The sequence below is a fragment of the Hylobates moloch genome, unplaced genomic scaffold (assembly GCF_009828535.3).
Source record: "Hylobates moloch isolate HMO894 unplaced genomic scaffold, HMol_V3 SCAFFOLD_21, whole genome shotgun sequence".
Lineage (NCBI taxonomy): Eukaryota > Metazoa > Chordata > Mammalia > Primates > Hylobatidae > Hylobates > Hylobates moloch.
Genome location: NW_026652296.1, coordinates 36,752,699 through 36,772,719, shown reverse-complemented (window position 1 = coordinate 36,772,719; position 20,021 = coordinate 36,752,699). Strand labels below are relative to the sequence as shown.

General features: G+C 47.7%; 1 protein-coding gene across 5 annotated transcripts in view; it reads left to right on the top strand.

Moving 5' to 3' along the window:
- Positions 1-20,021, top strand: part of SYNDIG1 (synapse differentiation inducing 1) — a 195,684-nt gene that overhangs the window by 111,591 nt on the left and 64,072 nt on the right. For all 5 annotated transcript variants that reach the window (XM_032142053.2, XM_032142054.2, XM_032142052.2 and 2 more), the window contains exon 3: positions 3,161-3,298. In XM_032142053.2, coding sequence (XP_031997944.1) covers positions 3,161-3,298 — 138 coding nt within the window. The remainder of the gene's footprint in view (positions 1-3,160; positions 3,299-20,021) is intronic.

The following is a 20,021-nucleotide window of genomic DNA, read 5'->3' as shown; positions in this document are numbered from 1 at the left end:
GCCACATGCCATTCATACTGCACGTCATCTCCACTGCACAGCCTCCACGCTGCATGTCCTCCCCCCTGCACATCCTCCCCACTGCATTTCCTCCATGTTGCACGTGCTCCACGTTGCACATCCTCCCCGCTGCATGTCCTCCCAACTGGACTTCCTCCCCACTGCACGTCCTCACCCCTGCACATCCTCCCTACTGCAGGTTCTCACCCCTGCAAGTCCTTCCAACTGCATAGCCTCCTCCCTTCACGTCCTCTGCACTGCACGTCCTCCCACCTGCACGTTCTCCCCACTGCACATCCTCCCCACTGCACATCCTCCCCTCTGCACAGTCTCCATATTGCATGTCCCACCCCCTGCATGTCCTCCCCCCTGCACATCCTCTCCGCTGCATGGCCTCCCTCCTTCACATCCTCCCCCTTGCTTGGCCTCCCCACAGCATGTCCTCCCCCATGCACATCCTCCCCCTTCACGTCCTCCCTGCTGCACTCCCTCCCCACTTCACTCCCTCCCCTCTGCAAGTCCTCCCCGCTGCACATCCTCCCCCCTGCACGTCCTCCCCACTTTATATCCTCCCCATTGCACATCCTCCCTCCCTTCACATACTTCCCACTGCACGGTCTCCCCCCTTCACGTCCTCCCCATTGCATGCCCTCCCCTCTCATGCTGTCCCCACGGCACGGCCTCCCCCCTGCATGGCCTCCCCCCTGCATGGCCTCCCCCCTGCATGGCCTCCCCCCATATGTCCTCCCTTCTGCATGTGCTCCCCGCTGCACATCCTTTACCCTGCACGTCCTTCCCCCTGCGTGTCCTCAACCCTGCACATCCTCCCCCCTGCACATCCTCCACGTGGTACACCCTCCCCACTGCACATTTTTGCAGATGACAGACTCCAGCACCTGAGGCTGGGAAGTGAGCATCTCCACCTGGACAGGCTGGGGCCTCACAACTCCCCCATGAATTATGCATCCCTGTGGGCTGTTCCACTTTTCTTCCCCCTTAGCCATAATGATGGTAATTTTCGTATCTCCTTACTGTTCGGAGACCATATGGGGGCCAATGTGCAGAATAAAGAGAAGAGAAATCTCACAAGCCTGGCTCCGTGGACAGAGGCTTTGCAGCCCCAGACACATGAAGCAGCCACCACAGCAGAGGCAGCGACTCCTCGACCTGTGCCCGGCAGGAGGGGCGAGGCCAGGAGCTGGCACTGTAGCCTGAGCAAGTTGCTTGCCCTGTTGGTGGAGTGGCACTTCAGATCCCTGCCCTGCAGGCTTGTTGGGGGGTGAGTAAACAGTGAGCCCAAGCTCCACGAGAGGCCACCTGGAAAATCCTTATTGTTGGACTGATCCCATGAAAATATGCCATACTAGGGAGCCTCAGGTCTCACTGCAGCACCGCGGCTGGCTGCACAGTGATTAGCGGTTCTGATTGGCAGTTTTACCTGTGTTTAATTAACAAAAATGGGAAAGGGGGCTGTGGTCACTTGTGGGCCTTCCCAGCTTCTACTAGTAAGGAGGAATGTCTGGGGGCACTCAGGCATCAGTGGTGAGCAGCGGGCTCGCATCTACCCAAGTGTTGCACTCACGGAGTGGGCCCATCTGCACTTTTGTCTGGCTTCACGGGGTCTGTCCGGAAGCCCCCTGAAGAAATGGCCCTGTCACCACCGTGCACTGCCAGTCCTTCTCAAAGCGCTCCAGCTTGCGGCAGGAGGCCTCTGCTTAATAACCTTGGGCAGCTGGCAGACAGCTAGGAAGCCAGGGCCTCCTCCAAGGGGAAGCGAGCCACTGCTCTTCTAGGAAACAATATCTGGAATAAGATGAGGTCCACCTTTGTGTAGGACAAATGCCTAGGCAGGGTGGCCCTGGCGTTTGGAAGAGTTGGTGTGAGTGCTCCGTATGATGAGGAAAGAGCCCAGCCAGTGGAATGACAGCCAGGAGGCACCCTCTGCACAAACACCAAGGCAGGGCCCAGCCATTCAGCCTCCTGGAGGAGCCACGTGCCCTTTGTGGGGAGGGTGGGGCAGTGGTTCTCTTTGCTAGGTCAGCATTGGAATCATCTGAGCTGCTTTTTTAAAATTACTGTGGAATCGCAAACCACATACCCCATGTTCTCACTTGTAAGTGGAGCCGAATGATGAGTACCCATGGACGCAAAGAGAAGAACAGACACTGGCGCCTACCAGAGGTTGGAGGGTGGAAGAAGGGAAAGGAGCAGAAAGAATAACTGCTGCACACTAGGCTTATAACTGGGTGGTGAAATAATCTATGCACCAAACCCCCATGACATGAGTTTACCTATAAAACAAACCTGCACGTGTACCCCTGAACCTAAAAAAACTTTTTTAAATATAAAATTAAAAAGTAAATTCCTGTGCCCAGCTTCACCCTGATTCCCTGCTCCCAGCACACACCTTCTCCATCAGAACCCCCAGGAGAGTCTCCATCAGAACCCCCAGCCCCTGCCATCAGGCCACAGAGCAGAAGGGCACAGCTGAGGTTCACAGGGCCATCCTCTGCTCCTCAGGAAGCCGCCCTCATGCTCCAGGTGGAAATCAGGCCCCACCTGTATCTTGACTCAGTTCAGAGTCAAGGGAAACTTAAAAGAGAGATTCAGGGGACAATGTCCTCCGTCGATCCACATCAGCCTTGCCTTGTCCTTGTCCGCCACTGAGAAGTCTCATAATACAAAGAAAAACGCGCCCGGGCTATGCCTTCCGAGAATCTCCAGTCCATCCTCAGAACACACCGACAGTGCATGGTGGGGACGGGGCCAGTTCTGCAGGTGGCTTCCGGGCAGGCAGTCCCTACGGGCAGTCCCCGCGAAGTCCCCAGTCCCATCCTTTGTCCCCACCATCCAGGCACTCACATCCCAGTGATCTTAGAAATACTGCTTTCTGTAGGATTTCCTCTGCAACCGAACCAAGAGCCCCGTACTTGGCATTATTATCTTCCTGCTCTTGGCAAGCATTTCCTTGGCCCGGCCGCCCTTCCTGGGAGGCTGTGTACTTGCAGCAGTAACGATGACTCGAACAACATCAGCAACTGCAGCTGCCTCCCGGGGAGGGCCTGCGCCAGCCACGGGTCATCCCACATCCCTGGACACCCCAGGATGACTCCTTTATTAATCTTCTCTCCTGTCCTGTCCCGCTGGTTCTCTCTTGCAGAGCGACTACTCGAGCGACACGGAGAGTGAGGACAATTTCCTCGTGATGCCCCCGCGGGACCACCTGGGCCTCAGCGTGTTCTCCATGCTCTGCTGCTTCTGGCCTCTGGGCATCGCAGCCTTCTACTTGTCCCATGAGGTAAGGCCTCCTTGGTCTGTCGCACGTGGTGTGCAGGTGTTGACAGGGTGGGGGTGGGGGCGGCAATCCCAGCCGATGGGGAGGAGAAGCGAGGAAGCCCAGACAGCTGCTGCTACAGCTGGGTCAGCACTTGCCCAGTTGGAGGATAGGCTGGGAGAAGTCAGGCACCCTGGGGCCAGGAGGAGGCATTCCGGCTGCCTCACCCCGGACGCAGCTGTGTCCTCGCAGAGGTGGGACTGTGTTCCGAAGAGGCTTCGTAACCGAAGCGGGTGTCTGCTGGGTAGAAGGCACATGGCCTGTGGGAGGCTGTCTTTCATTTAGGTGCTGGGGTTGTGTGTGTGGGGTGACCCCAGTGCCGGGAAACACCATGCCCAGGTGGGCTACGTTGAACTTAATGAGAGAGGAGAAAAGTAGGGTTCTGATTTCCTTGCTAAAGGCTCATTCCTGTAAAATAGATTCCAGTTCCACAGCAGCCCCCACGTACCTGCCCCAGGTGAACGCCCTGCTTGTGGAAATGACACATCTCAGCTTGATATCTGCCGTTCCTCCCCAGCATAAGGCTTCTAAAGGTTTCGATTCCCAGCCTTTTTCACTACAGAGCATCCTGTTTGTTGCCCCTTAAGCAGCCTACATTTTGAAATATTTGGAAAGATTTTTCTCTAGCAAGTGCAGAGTACTCATTCAGAAATCAGCTATATTCACATTTTTATTATTCAGAGAAAGACATTTCTACTTGCCAATTACAGAGTGAGCTGACGGCATTACCATGGCCCACTGCTATCTGCCCAACCAAAGCAGGGAGAAAGGGCACTCCTCTGCTGGCCCGGGGTGGGGGTGGTGCCGGGCACCCATGGAGTGTTCTCAGGGAGGGCTGAAGATGCCTCGAAGGTACAGAGGGTCCCTCTCCAGCTTCTAGGGTTCAGGACCAGGGCTGCACACAACTGAGCCTGGCAGGTCCTTCGTCTGAAACAGATTCCCTGGCTGAGCCCAGCAGTTGCTTCTTGATGGCTCCTGTATTGGTTGGGTTTGTTGGACGAGTGAGAGGAGAATCCGCCCTGCCTTTATGGGATTTCTGTTTTCCCCTGCACATCTTGAGCGGTGACTGGCTCCTCTGTCTGACATCCAAGGAGGAGCAGGGGAGAGTGGTGGGTGGCCTGTGGTCCTCCTGAGGGCAAGTGCTTCCTGACAGGGCACAAGAAGTCGGGAAGCCTTTGCAGGCAGGGGTGTAGCCGGAGGGGCACAGTGGGGAATTCTTGATCTGCCAGGGCTGGGCTGAGCAGTTGTTCCAGACCCAGCTTTGATCTTGAGGGTCTGTGGGAGCTTCTCTTGTGACTTCGTCCCACAAATGCCACAGAACCCCTTCTCCATCGGCACAAGCATGGGGTGGGAAGCCTGACTCCTGGGTCTGGCAGGGCCTGGTGGCTGTGGAGTGGAGGCAGGGCCTGGTGGCTGTGGAGTAGAGGCGGGGCCTGGTGGCTGTGGAGTGGAGGCAGGGCCTGGTGGCTGTGGAGTGGAGGCGGGGCCTGGTGGCTGTGGAGTGGAGGCGGGGCCTGGTGGCTGTGGAGTGGAGGCGGGGCCTGGTGGCTGTGGAGTGGAGGCAGGCATGAGTGAACCCTGCTCCAGGTGAGGTCCCGGACTGGGACACACAGGAGCTGGAGAAATGGGTGTGGGCACAGGCCCACGGTGGGCAGAGCCTGCTGTGCCACATAAACTGCACCCTGATGCTGCCAATAGACAAGAGCAGTCTTGCAAGGGAAGGAGAGATTGGGCCCAGGGGCTGGACGGGTGACATCAAACGCACCCTCGAAGCCTCCTTTTCCCCCCCGCTCTGCGTCATCTCCATGTAGGGAAGGATGGGACACACCCACCTTCACGGGGCCCAGCCGCTGAGGCAGCCATGTAAAAGTGCCACAGAGTGCTGAGTGGATGGAAGCCCTGGATAGATGGCAAGGGACCCCAGGGAGAGGCTGCCTACGTGGCCAAAGGAGAGACCAGTCCTTTGTGGTGTCTCTGGTCTCTGCTGCTCCGTGTGTTGGGATTGAAGCCCCAGTCTCTGGTGCAGGGCAAGGTATGGACAGCGTCTCTATCCAAAAGATCCCCATTATAATAAAGAGCAAGGCTACAACTGCAGAGACTGTATCTAGAGTCTTTCTCAGAAAGTAATTGTATTCTGAACACAGTAAGAGCCTCTCAGGCTTGGGTCTGAGGACTCATGGTGTTTGATACATTAAACAGTGAAGAGGATTTCTATTACTTGTTTAGCTGCAAATGGGAAATGCAGTTTCTATAGAGACTTCTGATCACATCTTTTGGAGGTGAAGTGGAAACATTTTTGGGGGAGGGTGTAGGTGTTGCCTTCACTATGGGCGTAGTAGAGAGGAGCTCTCAGGGCCACTGGCTGCAGCCTCCCTTTTCAGTGTGCTTTGAGAATGGATTTCCCTGTGGTAGAACCACAACAGAGAAGAGGTGCTGACACTTTTCTAAAGATACCTGTGGAGGTGGGTCCCCTTGGCAGGGCCTGTGTCCGCATCCATCTCCAATCAGAACTCCCATGCCAGGCAGCTCCCCTCAGTCTGCAGTGGTGGTTCCGGGAGCTGCTGCAGATTCTGGAAACAAGCAGCCCTGCACAGGACGTCTCAGCCGGCTACCAGGCTGCTGAGCATTCCGTTTACAGCCCACACTGCAGACGCGTGGTCTCCAGCAGGCCATCGTGGGGAAGCCGGCAGCTGCCAAGGAGAGAGTGTGGCACAGAATAGAACAGATGCAATCTGAGAATCCTTGCGCTAAATTAAATCAGTGCTTTCCTAAGCGAGGCCAGCTGGGAGTGCGAAGCCCAGGACTGGAGAGGGGGAAGCCCGGAGCCCTCTCTGCCACAGTGGCCAGCACCTCCTGCCGCCTTGTTGGGTCCAGGGGATAATGCACCTGGGTGAAGAGCATGTTGGTGGAGCTGAGGCTCTCCAGGCCCTCTCAGTGCCGTTCACAAGGAAATCTTTGACATCTAAGTGTGACTTTGGGTTTTTTTTCCCTTTTATCTCAGATCATATCACAGTGTACTCACTGACAGTCAGGCTGTGTCTGCTCATTGTCAAAATAACTGTTCAGTGAAGTCAAAGGAACACGCCAAGCCATTACAGAAAAACAAAACAACGTCTTATGGTGGTCTGATTAAATTGGGCAGTGGAGAAAATGAGGGACGCCATCTCTAGAATTTTGCTCATCCAATATGTTGTTCTGTCCTGTTGTAGCCTGGTCCCATTTAGCAGGCAGCTCTCCCATGCCTCTGTTTACTGACCCATACAAGGATGTTAAAATGATTTCCAGGGTGTGTGGTTAGCTGAGGGTTAGAGATGTAAGGCCAGTGAAAGTCCCCAGGAGGCACCTGCAGAGCAGCTGCTGCTGGTCGTGCCCTGCTAGAAACCTGAGTTCTTCAGGTGCTGGGGGTCCAGAGGCCAAGGGACACCTGGAAAGACACAGACACACCTTTCCCAGCAGATTTTGCTAATTCTAAAAATATGTTCATGAAGCAGCTTAACCGTTGTAATCAAAGTGTTAGTGAGGTGGGTAACATTGGCTGACCACCTACTGTGTGCCAGGTTCAGCGTTGGAGCCAAGCCTTGCTTCCAGGATGTGGTCCTGGACCCCCTAGGCACTTGCTGGAAATGCACACTGTCTTGTCCACCACACACCTGCTCAGTCAGAGTCTCTGGGGCAAAGCCCAGGAATCTGCATTTTGAGGAGGCCTCCAGCTCCTCATGGATGCTGCTGCCATCACCCGGGAGGGGCCGTGGTGACCTGCGCTGCAGTCATGGCTGGAAATCTAATAAGAAGTGGGAAGTTGCGGGATGTCTTTTGGAAGAAATGATCCCTGGGCTTTGGTTGTGGTGTGAAAGGAAGAGGGAAGGGAGGGATGCCCTGGGTTCTGATGTTGCTCGGCTGTGAATATTGCTGTCTTACATGCATTATCTCATAGGAACTCCATGACCTGGGTGCTGAAATCAGGGCTCAGTGAGGTTGAGAGATGTGCCTAAAGCCAACATTGGTGAGCAGCAGGCCGGAGCTAGCAGGATGTGCAGGCTTGGAGGCACCTGCCTTCTCTCGGGGAGGCATCTGGCTTGTCCCTGAGCTGTGGGGTGGGGGTGGGTGGGCAGATGAGGGCAGCATGTTGTCTACAACTTCATTTTGCCCAACAATGTTCCATCCAGCCCCCGTTGCAAGCACACTTTGTAAGCCAGTTCATACAGAGGAGGGTGTGGGTGTGTGCGATTATGGTGGTGTGGCTTCATCTAGAAACTGACATTTGTGAATGATACTGAGGATAGACATGAATCCCATAATTGGCTGAGTGGCTGCTGTCAGCTAGTTAATGCACACACTTTATCTTATTTAATCTTTGCAGTGAGTCCGGAAGGTGGAAAATTATTATCTCCATTTTACAGATTAACAAAACTGAAGTTTCAAGGGATTTAATAAGTAACAGAAATCACAGAGGTAGCAAGTATGGGCACATGAGGGAAATATTAATATTTTTAACCCCTAAAGCCATATTTTCTGCAATGTAGCTTTGACTTTTATCTGTTTGCAAACGAAAATAGAACCACAGTCCTTGCTTCTAAATTCACCATCCCCCCACCCTGCTTGGAAAGGCTGGCAGGAGAGGAAAGCCTGTCAGAGCGTGGTGTGGCATTGGTCCTCATGGCACTTCACTCCATCCCATGTGACGGGGGCAGCCGGGGACCAAAGCCAGAGCCCTGCCCCAAGGGGGGCACTTGGCCTGGACCTGCGCCAGGTCAGGCCCGAGGGTTCCTGTGTTGACTTTGCTGGCAGACGTCTTTGCATCCAAGCATTTATTATGTCTTGATCTAATTTCATTTCATAAAATGTTTCTTTCCTTTACTAACTGCAACATTATAACAATAATTAAATGAGAAAAGGGTATTAGGAAGCAGATTATGAATTTTATGAATAGTACCAGCAAAGGGAATTGGGCAAACTAGGGGAAAAAAGAGAATCTTTTTATGGTACTGAAAATCTAGAACAACAGTGCAACCTAGCTAATAGCAAAGCCCCTTGGAATCCATTCATTTACCCACTGATTAGTGAACATCTCCCACGTGTTCAGTAAGTGCCGGGCATGCAGCAGTGAACAGAGCAAACCAAATCCCGCTTCTCAGAGCTAACGTGCTCGTCGCCTGCCTCTCTTCCTTGCAACGTCAGCTTTACTTTTCTCCGTTTTACTCACTGGCTATTAGCCGCAGATGGACATGGGGAGCGTGGAGCTGGGAGAAACATTTTAAACAGGGTGGCCGTGGCGGGGCTCGCGGAGAGGATGGTGTCTTCTGATGAAGCCGCAGGCTGAGCCAGCGGGAGGCCTTCGGGAGGAGCTTCCAGACAGAGAGGCCGCAGTGCCGAGGCCCTGCGGGGAGCACGTGGGGCCGGTGGGGCTGGCGCGGCGGGGCTGGGGGCCCAGGGTGTGGAGTGGGGAATGGGGGTAGGGGGTAACTAACAAGGCGGGGCCAACAGGGGCAGACCCCGAGACTCTTTAGGCTGTGACCGAGCAGGGCTTCCACTTTGGGGTAAGAAGCCTCCGGGGCTTGAGCGGAGGAGAAGCCCCTATGGCCACATGCTCCCGGGAGCCTTCAGAGTACAGGGCGGAGGGGGAGGCGCAGGGCGGCGGCAGCGGTCACCTGGAGAACCGTGGAGATCTGCGCTGCAGGAGTAGCTGGGAATTTCATAAGCAGTGGGGAGCTGCGGGGTGTCTTCTGGATGAATGACCCCTGGGCTTAGGTTGCAGTGTGAAAGGAAGAGGGAAGGGAAGGATGCCCTGGACCAGGGGTTTCCTGCAGCCGGGTAGGCAGCACCTGCAGCGGGGCCTCTCAAGTCCCGGAGCTGTGGGCCTCTGCGTGGAGGCACCGAACCATGGGGGCTCCAGGGAGACATCTGGGCCGAGGGTAGGAGTGTAAGGCCTGAGCTGGGGATCAAGCACCGCGCGGTGATGAGGGGCCCGTGGGAGCATTGACCACAGATGAGCAGCTTCAGGGATGCAGGGAGTGACAGCACCGAGGAGCGGACTCCAGAGCGAGAGGAAGGGAACCATCCAGCGACGCAGAGCTGCACTGCTGGGACTTGGATCCGCAGGCACAGCAGAGGGACGTGGAGGGACTTGTGGGTGCTGGGGATATTCTCTTTCCTGACCTGGGTGCTGGCTGTATGCTTGTGGAAACTCATTGAGCTTTATTTACACCTTTTTTTGTGTGTGTACACTTTTCTGTAAGAATACTATACTTCAATTAAAACATTTAGAAAATGCACGTATTTGCGAGGCCTAGGGAGAAGAACTGCTTGAAGCCAGCCTGTGCAACAGACCCCGTGTATACAAAAATTTAAAAATTATCTGAGCGTGGTGGCTCGTGCCTGTGGTCACAGCTATTCATGAGGCTGAGGCGGGAAGATCACTTGAGCCCAGGAGTTCAAGGCTGCTGTGATCTATGATCCCACCACTGCACCCAAGCCTCAGTGACAGAATGGGACCTTGTCTTTAAATATACATATGGATGTGCAGAGAGAGTAGTTGGACATAGTACATCTAGTTATCTTTATTTTTTTTTGAAGAGTTTTGCTGTAAATGGAGAGTGAGAAATGGGGTGCTATTTAATGAGGTCCTGTGAAGAGTGTTCTTTTGCTTTTTGTTTTTGCTTTTAAGTGGGATAAATGATAGCATACTTGTTCATAATGAAAATGACCCAAAAGAGGGAAAATAGATGTTGTGAAATACAGTGGGAAGGAGACTGGGGGGACAGTTAGGGGAGCAATAAAAAGCCCCGCTGTGCACCAAGCACCTTGCACATAGGTGACATCACACACTTCTTGGGGCAGATGCAGATGAGGTATTAGGCTGCAAGAGTCATGTAGCTGTTCCCAGGTCATGCTTCCAAGGGTAGAGCCAGGATTCGGTGCCCCCACCATCATTGCCCACTTCTGGGTCAGTGGTCAGTGATTATTGCACTTAGTGACAGATTCCACCAAATACTGCCCAAGTGTTAGAGGAAATCATAGTCTTGCTTTTGACATTACAAATACCCACATGGGGAAGAACTATAGAAGTCTGATATCCTTGCCTCTTGTTTTCAGCTAAATAGCAGCCCTGCTTGTAGCTCCCAGGGATAAGTCTGTCCTTCTCCCTCTGACTCCATTAAAACTGGATCATACTAAATTATGGGAGAGAACCAAGCAATCTTGGGTAATGACATGTACTAAAGGTATTTATTATTTCTCCTGAATTTGATGCTCTGTAGCAGAGTAGAAGTATAAGTCAAGTACAAGCTGTTCTTTCTCCGCTGAATAAGATGCTCTGCAAATCCTGCAAAGGTGGAGGGAACAATTATGGGATTTGGGTGTGAAAACTTGTCACTGAAGTAAGCCTTGTAGGACATTAAGGGACACGACACCATCATTGTTCCAACAGGAATTAAGTGCTTCCCTTCTCAGTCTTACTCTGGATATTAATTCTAATTCTTTACGGCTGGTGTGTGGGATGCAATGTTTTCTGTCCATTTCCCAGAAAGAGCCTAAACCCTCCTGTAACCACCGTCAAGACATTGCGCAGAGAGTGTGGGGACATGGGTGCCTTGCCAAAGAGCCAAACAATGCCAGCAATGCCAGCAGTTGCAATTTGCTTTCTTAGTTGTGTTCTTGAGCTGCCAGGCTGTTGATGAACTAATCAACAGGGCCATCATCATCAGACTTGGATGATTTGCCCCCACTTTCCAGGTTTTTAAAATTAATTATTTAATTTTTGAGACAGGGTATCACTCCATTGCCCAGGCTGGAGTGCAGTGGCACGATCATGGCTCACTGCATCCTCAGCCTCCTAAACTCAAGCTATCCTCACACCTCAGCCTCCCAAGTAGCTGGGAATACAGGTGCCTGCCACCACACCCAGCTAATTTCAATATTTTGCAGAGATGGGGATCTGTCTTTGTTTTCCAGGCTGGTCTGAAACTCCTGGGCTCAAATGATTCTCCTGCCTCAGCCTTCCAAAGTGCTGGGATTATAGGTGTGAGCCACCCCTGTATGGCCCCCAGTTTTTTAACATGGAAAGAGCAAGTTGATTTGCCCATGGAAAAAGTTGAGGTCAGTAAGATCATCTGAAAGTAGGGAGAAATCAGGAAATCCTGAGGACTTCAGCTCAATGTCCACACTCTGGCCCACTGCTGCTGGAAAAACTCAGTTTGTCTTTCTTTAAAGGGTACATGTGCAGGTTTGTTATATAGGTCAATTGCATGTCATGAGAGTTTGATGTACAGATTATTTCATCACCCAGGTAATAAGCATAGTACCTGATAGGTAATTTTTGGATCCTCCCCTCCTCCTACCCTCCTTCCTCAAGTCAGCCCCATTGTCTGTTGTTCCTTTTCTTTGTGTTCATGTGTTCTCAATGTTTAGGTTCCACTTGTAAGTCAGAACACGCAGTATTTGGTTTTCTGTTCCTATGTCAGTTCATTTAGGATTATGGCTTTCAGCTCCATCCATGTTGCTGCAAAAGACACGATCTCCTTTTGTTTGTAGCTATGTAGTATTCCATGGTGTACATGTACCACATTTTCTTTATCCAGTCTACCATTGATAGGCATTTAGTTGGTTCCATGTCTTTGCTATTGGGAATAGTGTTGTGATGAACATATGCACGCATATGTCTTTATAGTAGAATGATTTATATTCCTTTGGGTGTATACCCAGTGATGGGATTGCTGAGTCAAATGGTAATTTTCTTTTAAGTTATTTGAGAAATTGCCACACTGCTTTCCAAAATGGCTGAACTAATTTACACTTCCACCAGCAGTGTAAAAACATACCCTTTTCTCCACAGCCTTGCTAGCATCTGTTATTTTTTGACATTTTAATAATAGCCATTTTGACTGTGTGAGAGTTTCTCATTGTGGTTTTGATTTGCATTTCTCTAATGATTAGTGATGTTGAGCATTTTTTCAGATGGTTGCTGGCCGCATGTATGTCTTCTTTTGAAAAAAATCCTTCGTGTCCTTTGCCCACTTTTTAATGTGGGTGTTTCTTGCTTGTTAATTTGTTTAAGTTCTTTATAGATTCTGGATATTAGACCTTTGTTGGATGAATAGTTTGCAAATATTTTCTCCCATTCTGTAGGTCGTTTGTTTATTCTGTTGAACATTTCTTTTGCTGTGCAGAAGCTCTTTAGTTTAATTGGCATGGTTTATCAATTTTTGGTTTTGTTTCTATTGCTTTTGATGTCTTCACTGTGAAATCTTTGCCAAGGCTTATGTCCAGGATGGTGTTTCCTAGGTTATCTTCCAGGGTTTTTATAATTGTAGGTTTCACATTTAAGTCTTTAATTCATTTTGAATTCATTTGTGTATACAGTGTAAGGAAGGGATACAGCTTCAACTTCCTGCATATGGCTAGCCAGCCAGTTATCCTGTCACTATTTATTGGATAGAGAGTTCTTCCTCCATTGCTTGTTTTGTCGACTTTGTCGAAGATCAGGTGTATGGCTTTATTTCTGGGTTCTCTATTCTCTTTCATTGGTCTGTGTGTCTGTTTTTATACCAGTACCATGCTGTTTTGGTTATTGTTGCCTTCTAATATGGTTTGAAGTCAAGTAACATGATGCCTCCAGCTTTATTCTTTCCACTTAGGATTGCCTTGGCTACTTGAGCTCTTTTGTGGTTCCATGTGAGTTATAAAATAATTTTTTTCCGATTCCGTGAAAAATGTCATTGGTAATTTGATAGGAATAGCACTAGATCTGTAAGTGCTTTAGGCAGTATGGCCATTTTAACAATATCGATTCTTCCTATCCATGAGCAGGAAATATTTTTTCAGTTTATTGTGTCATCTCTGATTTCTTCCAGCAGCATTTTATAATTCTCATTGTAGAGATCTTTCACCTCCCTGTTAGCTGTATTCCTAAGTATTTTATTCCATCTGTGGCTATTGTGAATGGAATTGCTTTCTTGAATCTTGGGTGTTGTTGGTGTATAGGAATGCTACTGATTTTTGCACATTGATTTTGTATGTTAAAACTTTGCTGAAGTTATTTATCAGATCTAGGAGCTTTCGGGTAGACACTATGGGTTTTTCTAGGTATAGAATCATATTATCTGCCAACAGAGATAGTTTAACTTCTCTTTCTATTTGGATGCCTTTTATTTCTTTCTCTTGACTGATTGTTCTGTCTAGGACTTCCAGTACTTTGTTGAACAGGAGTGGTGAGAGTGGACATCCTTGTCTGGTTCCATTTCTCAAGGGGAATGCTTCCAACTTTTACCATCCAGTATGATATTGGCTTTGGGTTTGTGATAAATGGCTCTTATTACTTTGAGTGTGCTCCTTCAATGCCTAGTTTATTAATGGTTTTTAATATGAAAGGATACTGAATTTTATCAAAAGCCTTTTCTGCATCTATTGAGATGATTGTATGGTTTTTGTTTTTATTTCTGTTTATGTAATGAATTACATTTATTGGTTTGCATGTGTTGAACCAACCTTGCATCCCAGGGATAAAACCTTCTTGATTGTGGTGGATTAGCTTTTTGATGTGCTTCTGGTTTTGCTGAGAATTTTTACATCTATGTTTATTAAGTATATTGGCCTGAAGTTTTCTTTTTCTGTTAAGTCTTTGCCAGGTTTTGGTATCAGGATGATACTGACCTCATAGGATGTGTTAAGGAGGAGTCCCTCCTCCTGAACATTTTTGTAATAGTTTCAGTAGGAATGGTACCAACTCTTCTTTATACATCTGGTGGAATTCGGCTGTGAAGCCATACAGTCCTTTCTGGTTGCTAAGCTTTCTATTTCTGATTCAGTTTGGAACTCATTATTGGCCTTTTCAGGGGTTCAATTTCTTTCTGGTTCAATCTTGGGAGATTTTGTGTTTCCAGCAATGTATCCATTTCTTCTAGGTGTTATAGATGGTGTGCATAGAAGGGTTCATGGTAGTCTCTGAGAGTTTTCTTTAATTTATGATTGTGTTTATTTGGACCTTCTCTCTTTTCTTCTTCATTAGTCTAGCTAGTTGTCTATCAAGCTTATTTATTCTTTCAAAGAACAAACTTCTGGATTTGTTTATCTCTTGTATGGTTTTTCACTCCTCAGTTTTCTTCAGTTCACCTCTGATTCTGGTTACTTCTTGTCTTCTGCTAGCTTTGGGGTTGGTTTGCTCTTGTTTCTCTAGTTCTTCTAGGTGTAATGTTAAGTTGTTAACTTGAGATCTTTCCAACTTTTTGATGTGAGCATTTAGCACCATAAGCTTCCCTCTTTGCACTGTTTTAGCTGTGTCCCAGAGATTCTGATATGTTGTATCTTTGTTCTCATTAGTTTCAAAGAATTCCTTGATTTCTGCCCTAATTTTATTGTTTACCCAAAAGTCATTCAGGAGCAGGTTAATTTCCATATAAGTGTATGGTTTTAGGTGATTTTCTTTGTATTGATTTTTTTAAAACAACTCATTTTTAATGTGTATTTATGTGTTTATTTTGCCAATTACTCATTTAAGAGATAATTAAATGTGAAGTCTCTAAACCTTTTTTTTTTTCTTTTGAGATGGAGTCTCACTCTGTCACCCAGGCTGTAGTGCAGTGGCATGATCTCAGCTCACTGCAACCTCCATCTCCCGGGTTCAAGCAATTCTACTGCCTGAGCCTCCTAAGTAGCTGGGACTACAGGCTCCCGCCACCATGCCTTGCTAATGTTTGTATTTTTAGTAGAGATAGAGTTTCGCCATGTTGGCTAGGCTAGCCTCGAACTCCTGACCTCAAGTGATCTGACTGCCTTGGCCTCCCAAACTGCTGGAATTACAGGAATGAGCCACTGGGCATGGCCTTCAAACCTTTTCTTACACTCCTGACTCGTGATGTTTTACCTACAAGTTGTTTCTCATCCTCACCCCACTTGGAACCCTTCCCCTGCATTCAGAATTCTTCAGCACTCGGTGCCGGGACATATAAGCTCTGCATCCTCAATCTCCCCCAGTCCCTTTCAGATCAATTCACTGGCCGTCAACTGGACACCTGCCACGTTCACATGTTTAGTCTCATTGGATTCAACAGATATCACTGGTCACAAAGCATCCTCCTTGCTCAGGCATTTGCAGCCTGTGTAGATGGTAAAGGGGGGCACACCCCTTGCTGGTGGGACACAAAGAGCCTCTGAGTGCTGAGGAGGGGGGAATGCAGTACGCTGGGTGTGCTGAAAGCCGTCTGACCCTGTCCTCCACTGGGAGTCCACGAACAGATTTCTCTCTGAATTCCCTCCTCCTTCCTTCACCTCGTGTCCTCTTCCATGGTCCTCTTCCAGAATTATTTGGAAGAACTGCCCCAGCAGCTCTCCCCACGAGACAGATAATGGATGTCCATTGTACATTTGTCTGCACATAAAAGTGCAGTTTGGGAGGGAAGAAATAGAGAGTGCAGAAAAGATTCTGGCTTTGTGTTATGGAAATGGCTGAGTGTACTTTCCCTTGTTCCTGCTATACTATTTCAGGACACAGTTTGTTTCCCCCATGGCTGCCTTATCCCGTCTTGTGTCTTTTTTCCAAAGAGCTCAAGATATTAAAGAGTACAGCATTTCTTCCACTTTTTTCCTTGTTCTGGAAGGATGCTAAGGCTGGGAGGGGGCTGCATTTACATAGACTCACTGGGTGAGTCTGTGGTGGATCAGGGCTGGAATTCTGGCCACTGTGTTTCCTGGAGGCTCTGAGATCCCTAACATGAAAGCTGTGTGATGCACTCAGTGTGATGAGCCTTGGACAGAAATATCTGAGTCCATCAACTCAACTGGGCTCCCTAGAACACAGAACTTGCAGCAAGGTTGGAGTTCCGAGGCCTTATTTAGAAGTGTGATTCCAGGCCAGTGAACACAAGGGAAATGGAAAGGAGGTGTGGAAGGAGGCAGGGCAACATAGTGTAGGGCCTTCCTCTCTGGCCTCCACTTTCTAGCAGCTCTCTGGGTAGGCTTTACTGAGACAGCAGAGGGCAAATGGAGAGGGAAGTGGCAGTGTAGCTCCCAGTGTTAAAGTCTGCCCCACAGGGAATTAACTTCCCTACACTAACAAGTTCCAGACCCTGCTTCCTCCAGAGCTGCTGTGGAGGCCAGAATCTGGGAGCCTGAGCTGGAGTTTGTCAAGCTGCTGGTGGTGGGAAGAGCCAGAGCCCCAGGCAGTGGACTGATGTGGCCTGCATAAAGTTGCCCATTGGAAAGGCCAGGCCAGAGCAAGCAGTTGGTGAGCTTGAAAGACAGCAAGGTTGAGGGACACTGAGACACAGGAGGTGAGTCTGATATTTCTCTCTCTGGAAGCAAAAGCACCGAGAGTCAACTCAGCATGCAAGAATCAGAGCAGCACCTTAGCCCCTCCATAGCTTTGGTGCCCTCGTCAGAAAGCATAGAAGACTGCCTTTCCTCCTAGGACTCAAGGAGGTCAAAACTGCAGCATAGAGGTGCATTCTGGTCCACACCACCTCACATCAAATGACAATTTGGGTTATATAATAAGCTGACATCAATCCTTTTTTCAGAGTGCAACCTGTGTTAGCCAAATTGGAACCCATGTTAAAGAGGGTAATAACATTCTCACCAGGACAGCCCTGTTTTGAGTGCAGCAGGGGCCTGTTTGGGTGTCAGCAGCAAGCCTTCCCTGGCCACAGCTCCAGTTCTCTGTCGAGCCAAGAAATGCACTGCTGCAGACAAGCACTGTGCAGGGTATGGAGCGGAGGGCTTGCCGCCATGCACTCACGAAACAAGAATGGCAGCAAGGGCAAAGTACTTTAGATGCACAATTGCGCCTAATTCCCACAGCAGCTCCATGAAATTAGTACTAGTATTATCACCATTTTACAGATGACAAATTTTACAAATTGGAATCCAGGTCTGTACAAATCAGGGTCTGTGCTGTTTTAAAATCCTTCAGATATATCCAGAGCCACTGTTTCACAGCAAGTTTACAGTGAGTTCTATTTTATCTTCAAGAGAATCCTGAAATATGCAAATTCTATTGTACCCAGCAAGTGAGGAAGTCAGCGCCCAGCAAGGCTGTTTAAGGTATTCAGGATCACACAGCAGGTTGGCTACACGCCAGGACTGGGTGGGGCCCACAGTGGGTGAAACTGTGAGGAAATCCACAAGCACCTCTAGGTGCTCAGGATCGGCTCCTACAGATTCTAGTCCAATCTCATTCATGACCTCATTTGCTTTTCAGTTTAACACTGCTTGGTTTTGGTTTACTATTTTTCCCATGGAAACATTTTTTAATTATGTCTTATCAGTTATCCCTCCAACAAAGGGTCAGTTTTGTGATTTTAAAATTTACACTATGTAGACCTTTATCTTTCATCATACGCAAAAAGCAACTCACAATGAGTTTAAGACTTAAACATAAGACCAAAAACTATAAAACTACTAAAGAAAACCTAGGGAAATCTCTCCTAGATATTAGTCTAGGCGAAAAATTAATGGCTAGGACCTCAAAAGCACAGGCAACCAAAACAAAAATAGATAAGCAGGACTTAATTAAACAAAAAAGCTTCTGCACAGCAAAAGAAATAATCAACAGCGTAAAGAGACAACTTGCAGAAAGGAAGAAAATATTTGCAAACTATACATCTCACAAGGGATTAATATCCAGAATATACAGGAAATTCAAACAACAGGAAAAAAACCTACAAATAATCCCATTAAAAAGTGGGCAAAGGATTTGTATAGATTCCTCAAAATAAGACAGCTGCTAACAGATGTATGAAAAAATGCTGAACACCACTAATCATCAGAAAAATGCAAATCAAAATCACAATGAGATATCATCATCTTACCCCAGTCAGAATGGCTATTATTAAAAAGACAAAATAACAGATGTTGCTAAGTATGCAGAGAAATGGGAACTCTTATACTGTTGGTGAGAATGCAAACTAGTACAACCATTATAGAAAGCAGTATGGAGATTTCTCAAAAAATTAAAAATAGAATACCTTTGACCCAGCAATCCCACTACTGGGTATCTACCCAAAGAAAAAGGGATAATTATATCAAATAAATACCTTTACCCTCATAGTTACTGAAGCATTGTTCACAATGGCAAAAATATAGAATCAACCTAAGTGCCAATCAGTGGACAAATGGATAAAGAAAATGTGGTATAGATACATAATGGAATACGATTTGGCCATAACAAAGAATGGAATAATGCCATTTTCAGCATAATGGATGGAACTGGAGATTATTAAGTGAAATAAGCCAGATACAAAAAAGGCAAATACTACCTGCTCTCACTTATACACATGAGAGCTAAAAAGTCTGATCACATGGAGGTAGAGAGTGGAAAGATAGATAACGGAGACTGGGAAGAGTGAGTAGCTGGGGGAGGATGAAGAGAAGTGGGTTACAGGGTACAAATGTACAGTTAGGTAGAGGGAATACATTCAATGGTTGATAACAGTGTAGGGTGACTATAGTTAAACAAAACTCTATTATATTCAGAAGATGGACACCTTAAATACCTTGACTTGATCACTACACATTATATACATCTAACACAATTTCAGAGGTATCTCATAAATTTGTACAAATTTTTAAAAAGTTATGCTACAGTATACAGTCATTTGTTGGACGAATCAAGTAATTTCTTTCATATGTCTTCACAAAAAAAATCGAGCTTTCCACATATGTGATATATTATTATACATTTTTGAAAGTTAGGAAAAAGGAAAAGACACTGGAAGAAAATCAACCCATCTGTAGGCAATGGGTGGTTTTTCTCTTCCTTCCTGAATGTGTCTTTGTGTTTATTTATTTGTTTGTTTTAGCACTATTAATGTGAAGGGGATTGTCAAACCTTTCCTAGTTTGAAAATAACAGTCAGAATGGAAACATAAATGTATAGCTTAACAAATTATTTTAAAGCAAGTGGCCAAGTCACCATCACCCAGGTCAGGAATGTCCCTGGGACCCCCAGGATAGAAGGACTAGCACCTTCCAGCCATCCTTCCTCCTTATCACTGTCCTTCCTTCCCACACAGTGACCACTGGAATGACCTCCACAGGACACACTTTTCTTGCACATTTTTATTATTTTACCACCTAAGTTTGAGTTCCTCAACCTTCATGTCTTCATCTTTTTTTTTTTTTTTTTTTGAGATGGAGTTTCACTCTTGTTGCCTAGACCAGAGTGCAATGGTGCAATGGCATGATCTCAGCTCACTGCAACCTCCACCTCCCAGGTTCAAGCAATTCTCCTGTCTCAGCCTCCTGAGTAGCTGGGATTACAGGTGCCCGCCACCATGCCTGGCTAATTTTTATATTCTTAGTAAAGACGGAGTTTCACCATGTTGGCCAGGCTGGTCTTGAACTCCTGACCTCAGGCTATCCACCTGCCTTAGCCTCCCAAAGTGCTAGGATTACAGGTATGAGCCACCACACCCAGCCTATGTCTTCATTTTTCCTTACTGCACTTGCAAAAGCCACATTGCATCTGAATGGCACTCTTATCTTGTCTCAACAGAAAAATTTCCAACATTTCACTATTAAGTAGGAACTTTAGATAACTCATTTTTAATTCATTAATGGGTGTTGGATTTACCAAAAGCTTTTTGTGCAAATGAAAAACAATTATATGAATATTTTCCTTTAATCTACTAATATAAATTACATTGACTGATTTGAAATGTTAAACCAACCTCGCATTCCTAGAATAAACCCTGATTGA